This window comes from Ursus americanus, chromosome 1, assembly GCF_024610735.1.
Source record: "Ursus americanus isolate L20-20 chromosome 1, mUrsAme1.1.p, whole genome shotgun sequence".
Lineage (NCBI taxonomy): Eukaryota > Metazoa > Chordata > Mammalia > Carnivora > Ursidae > Ursus > Ursus americanus.
The window spans coordinates 53,282,734-53,288,733 of record NC_142127.1 but is presented as its reverse complement, the minus strand read 5'-3'; the positions used below and the strand labels follow the sequence as shown (position 1 = coordinate 53,288,733).

Here is a 6,000-nt window from a genome sequence, read left to right as displayed (position 1 = left end):
TACCTAAAAACCCGAGACGGCCCCCAAAGGCGCAGCGAGCGAGTCATTTCAACTACCCCCCACTCTTTGTGGGTTGGTCCAGTCTCTGAGTGCGATCCTGAGGTCAGTCCGTGTGGACTGAATCATATTTCGCAAATAGAGAAAATGAGATCGACAAGGAAAGGCATAACAAGATAATGTCTAACACTCTTTCAATTGTTTCTACAGGGAATGGCTGGAAACGGTCAAGGTAAATGACTGTTAATGAATTTCCAGATGATAAAAGCATGCTTTATTTTTTAAATTAGTAGGGAGTAGAGGATACTGGGGGCGGGAGGGGGGGCGGGGTTGTTGTTGTTCTCTGCCGGATATCGCCAGGTAAAACTTCCTTGAAATCCGAAGGCGGACAAACCGATTCCGATAGTTAACGATTTGTACTTCAGTCTTGCAAATACCCAATTAAAAGAGAATTATTCTCAATAAAGCCTTGGAACCAACTTTGTAATTGTGGCTTTTTAAATTTCAGTGTTTGGCTTGTGCGCTTCTAAGTATTTAAACTCTGGATCAATGAGTGGGTTTTGGAACAGAATGGGGGAAAAGAAGAGTGAACCCAGATCTCAATAATACAAGGCACCTTCCAGAACTGTGTGATTTCTGGGGGGCAGAAAAGAAACACAAATACTACGAAATTCATTTCTACACATTCTGGCCTAATTAACAAAGCATTACAACACAACATTTCCTCTTGGGACAAAACACTTAGTTCCCCTTCGCCCCCACCCCAAGCATTTTGTTTATAATTTGAATGGGAAAAGAGCGCGATTAACTTTGTAAATAAAGATCTATGCTTTTTACACGTTTGTTTTGATAGAATGCATTAACTTAACCATAACATTTTATAGTTTCAGCTGTGCCATAGTCCAAATTTTCTGAAATCCTGACTAATCCAAAATTTTATACCTAACAAACACGCCCGGAGAATTTAATAGTGTACACTGAGCCTTTCTGGTTAAACTTATCCTAATTTAGAATTAAAAATAAGATTGTAAATATCTTAAATCAAAACCTTCCTCGCCGCAACTCCAGCTTTATGAGATCACAAAGTGGAGCAACAGCGCCCTCTAGTGTCAAAATGCCGCCTCCAGTAGACTGAGTTTAACTTCCCTTTATTCGACTCAGACCAGTTCTAATCTTGTTCTTTATTTTGACTGGGGCTTGGATCGCTGACACTAATAATGCTTCATCCCTTTGATTGTCAACAAGTCAAGTGCAGCAACCGGGGGCTCCTGAATGCCAAAGATATTTGTACTCCCGAGAGCTTCCAATAGTGTCTTTTTCAAAAGCTTCCAGCCTTTCTTTTGCCAGACACAGTAGGTCCCCATTCCCTAATCGCCCACAACTACAGAACGGGCTGGATTGAACAAAAATTACAACTTTCTAAATATCAACAACAACAGGCTTCTTTGTCAGAGGAGCCAGGCACTACTAAAACAAAGAAATGATAGAAGTTCATTTTATTAATATTTTCTTTACTTAGCATTAAATCCTGAATATTTGCTATTTTAACTTTTTATTTTTAATCCTTCAGGCCCATTTCACTGGGCAATCTGGGGGCAGGGGAAGGCAGAAATAGAAACCAAATTAAAAGCTTTTTGCTGGATCTCTGAGCGGCTCTCTGGAAAGGCCCTGTTGGGCTGTTTACTGACATTTCTATACACAATAAGTGAGATTTTAAATTTATATCAAAAGTCACAGAGTGAAATAAATTGACTAAGCATTCCACTTGAATTTTTGTTAAAGCAAAGACTTTAATCAGCTTAGGTGTTTCTTTCGAGGTTAGTCTTTTTTCTCAATTTTAAAAATGTTTTCTTCTAATTCAGCTGTAACGATTACATTTTCTACAAGCAAATAGAATTTACAACAATACTTTTGCTGCAAAGTTTGGAATGGAGGGTCAGGTACTTTTATGATAGGGTATTTAAATAACTTCATTTTTTCCTGCCGACCTGCGACAATGCGGCTGGGAGACCCTCAGCTTGAGTCAATGACTCAAGATCACTAACTTCTCCCACCCACAAATAACAGGCCAATTTAAAAGAAAGAAAGAAAAGAACGAGCTAGACTGCGGCCATAGTGAAATATTATAAAGAGCCACCCACCATAGGCTAATCCTAATACCGGCCCATTTTTAAAAATCAGAAATACATCATCTCCTCTTTCCTGCCCTCCCCCATTTTTATTTCCTAGGTGCTCACACCTAACCGGGGGCTCCCAAGCCCCTGCCTTCTTGATCCAACACAGTCTTGTTTATATTTTATTGTCCAGATTTTAAGACCCAGTTTTTTCTGCATTTTTCCCTTCCTCCCACAAACACAACATCAAAATGAGATGGTTTCAAAGTGAAGCGCCGAGCCTGTCGTAAACTCATTACCTCCAGACGTCTCGCCGGCTCGATGGCTTTATGACACCTTGGCTCTTCCTGTTTTCAAAGAGCCCTAGGTATCGGGTTGGCCGCAGGGGCGGGGGGTACACTGCACCTTCTGCCGGATCTGGGCCTTGGCTTTCCCTCCCAGCCCCCCTCTGCTTTTCCTTCAAGTCCCCTCTTTCATCAGGATCCCCCCAAACTCTTCGATCAATCCCTCCCTTCACCCAGCCCAGGCCACCCGGCGCCACCCACTCTCGGGCCTGCAAAGGCTGTGCTGGGCCTGAACCCTCACTTACAATGACCTTCATTTTAGCCCCTGAATGCGGCCTTCAGAGGGCCAAGCTGGGGGCTAAACACGCACTGGAATTGAGTTGGCGGGGAAGGGGCGATGAGATGGGGTGGGGGTGGCTGCGAAGGAGAGCCTTGACCATTTCGATCTGCTAAGGTCACTTTGGGGCTCTTGTATGGAGGGCGGAAGCTCACAGCCTAACTGGCTCAGCCCTCCCGGAACCAGCCACCCTGACGCGGTGCGGGAGTTGCTCCAGAGTGCAGAGTTGGCCTTTCCCTCCTTTAGAGAGGGGAGTGGATGGCTGGTACTCCATGAGCAGAGGGAGACATGGGGTGCGATGTGCCAATGCCCCAGCGAGAGGGTGTCTGGCTTCTGGGGCCCATGGGCTCCACTGGGCACTGCTGCAAGGCTGACACTGGGCCTAGGGCCCAGAGTTCGCTGAGAAGCTGAAAGCAGGCTGGGGGAAGGACAGAGCAGCCAAGGGCCCCCCAGGGGCTGTGCTCTGACTGGGTCTGCCCACACAAAGGGAGACTCAGAGGCACGTCAGAAAGACCGCTCAGGTGGAAGGGCCCCAGATTTTTAGCAGTGTCTCTCTCCCAGGGATGGAAGAGAAGTCCTGTGGGTGTGGTATTTTGCAAAGAAAGAGACAAGAGAAAGCAGGCACACACTGTTCAGGGCCAGCGTCTGGGCTCCATTTGATCAGGTCAGCATTTATTGGTAGGAAGCGGTAACATTTACAACTGGTCCTTAGGCAGGAACCCACAGGGCCTACACCCGCGCCGACTACGCAAGCCGAGCCCTCCCCAGGAGAGAGCGGCTCCTTCAGTGCACTGAGAATACACCCCCCACCCACCCACCAGAGGCCCTGGGCTCCCCTCTCGGCCTCATTTCAGGTCCCAGTGAAGGGCCCACGGGCTCCCTGAGGAAAGGGGACTTTCGTAACTGGTAGGCAACCCGGGTGGGCCTCCCGCTGTTGTCGCTCTGCCTTCATTCTCAGAAGTGGGGTGCACTTGGCCCCTGCTTGAGCAGCACTGGGGGCTAAACTACTGCACTTTTCAGAAACATAGGGGACATTTACACAGGGGAGGGCTCCTCAATCCAGCGTGCACTCACAAAATATAGCATTTCCTATGGAACCAACGGTTCAGGAAAGGGAGGGAGCGGGAAAAGGCAAAACCCCAAAGCCACTTCATTTTTCCAACACATAAGCGAGCAAATACAGAGTCCCCCAAACACCTCACAGAGACCAACCACACAGTCACTTCTACCTAAAAAGGGAAGGGGGGAGGAAATGTCCGAATAGCTGGAGAGTTTCTGGAAATCAAGCACCCACAAACAAAAACCCCACTGCCTTTGCAGCGCACAGTGGTCCCGCCGGCGCCGCGCCGGGTCAGTCTCCTTTGGGGCATTTCTCCTTGCTCATCTTTTTCATTTTCATTCTACGATTCTGGAACCAGATTTTGACCTGTCTCTCTGTGAGGTTCAGAATCCTTGCCACCTCGTAGCGCCGGTCCCGGGTGAGGTACATGTTAAAGAGGAACTCCTTCTCCAGCTCAAGCGTCTGGTATTTGGTGTAGGGACAGCGCTTTTTCCGGGTGGAGCGAGCGTGGATCCAGTTTGCTGCAGGGTTGTCTATGAAGAGGGGGGTTTGAAGAAAGGGATCGAAGGGCGGAGGGGAGGCAAGGAGAGACGACAGGGTGGGGGAGAGAGGTCGTTAAATTAATTTCACCAAGGATGGCCGCTTTTCACAACTTGGGGGGAATTATCATAAAAAGCCTTAATGCCCGCGCTCTGTTTACCGTACAAACCGCGCGCCTAGGGTAGGTGGTTATGGGAAGCTTTTTATGGATGCGTGTTGCTCGCCTAGGCTGGAGTAGGCGTCTAGACGTTTTTATAGGTTAGTAAAACTATCAGTTTTGCACATTCGAGCCTTACAGGTTTCAGCAATAAATCAGGGGGCAATTTCTTTTGCACTTACTTGGGTCAAGTTGCTGCTGCGGCGGCTGCGGATGCTGCTTCTCCTCCTCCTTCAGTGGGCAGCCTGGGCTCGGGTGGTCGCTGCAAGCCGAGGGCTCCGACGAGCCGCCTGCCCCGGACCCGGACCCGATCCCTGCCCCGGGCCCGGTTCCCCCAGCCGCCGCTGCCGCCTTGTCCCGTAGGAACGAGTTGCAGGAGAACTCGGGGCCGCCGCTCCCCTGGGACTCCCGGGCCGCGGAGCACTCAGTCCGTTTGGAAGAGGAAGACGTGGAAGTGGAGGAGGAGGTGGAGGTGGCGGCGACAGGGGTCGGGGCCCCTCCGGTTTCAGGCTTAATCCCGTAGTGGCGCCCGTTGGGTGGGCCGCTGGGGCCGGGGCTGGGACCAGGGCCCGGGCCACCTCCGCCCCCGCCGCTCCCGCCGCCGCCCGCGCCGCCCGCAAAACCGGGCAGCGGCTCCATCCAGGAGCGCATGTAGCGGCCGGGCTCGGAGGCGGCGGCGGCCAGGGGCGGCGGGGGCACGTACGGGTGGTAGAGGCCGCTCATCGCCGCCGCCGCCGGGGGCTGGGCGGGCACCGCGGACCACGAGGCGGAGAACACAGCCGATTTGGGGGCAAAACTACACGAGGCAAACTCGGCGGCGGCGGCGGCCGGGCTGTCGGCCACACCTGTGGGCCTGCCCTGCGCGCCGGGCCCCGGCGGTCCAAAGCGCGCGGCGAACACCTCGTCGCCCTCATGGCCTATGAGCGAGTCCACGTAGTAGTTGCTGAGGGTGCCACTGGAGGACATTTTGAGGCGCCGTGCGCTCCCACCCAAGGTTACTCTGCCCGCCGCGGCGCCGCTCCCCGCCGGCGCCCGAGCCGCCGACTAGTTCGCAGACTGCAGCTTCCACCATTGGTCGCGCGGCCCACGTGATCATATTTACCAATACCGAGAGTAAATCAGTCCGCTAAACTGGGGGCTGCTGTGATTTAAAAAAAAAAAAAAAATCATCATCAACATAAGCGCCGCAATTAGAGCCCAAGAGCCCGGTCCGTGCGCCCAGCTCGGTCCGGCCTGGCTCGGACAGTCTGGCGGTGGCTGGAACCACTACGCCCGACCGTGGCCGGAGGAGGCGCTGGGGACTATTTGTTCGTCTCCTCTTGCCGCCCTCGGTCTTGCAGTTCAGACCTAGGCGCTGCCTCTCCAGCCCCTGGACTCGGAGCCAGCGGCCGCGTGTCCTGAGCGCACGGAGCGCTGGGCGAGAGGCTGGAGCAGCCCGGGGCACGCAGGGCGGGATGCGGCCCGAGGCAGGCCGGCCTTCAGAGGCGGCCCCCTGGCGCCCGAGGGGAGTT

At 52.6% G+C, this 6,000-nt stretch overlaps 1 protein-coding gene across 1 annotated transcript; it reads right to left on the bottom strand.

Annotated features, from left to right (window-relative positions):
• Window positions 1-3,376: 3,376 nt before the first annotated feature.
• HOXD9 (homeobox D9) lies at window positions 3,377-6,000 on the bottom strand. Its single transcript, XM_045806154.2, has 2 exons — window positions 4,672-6,000; window positions 3,377-4,325 (listed from the first exon to the last, which is right to left on the bottom strand). Exons 1-2 carry the CDS (start codon window positions 5,453-5,455, stop codon window positions 4,084-4,086), a joined length of 1,026 nt encoding a protein of 341 aa, XP_045662110.2. The 5' UTR covers window positions 5,456-6,000; the 3' UTR covers window positions 3,377-4,083.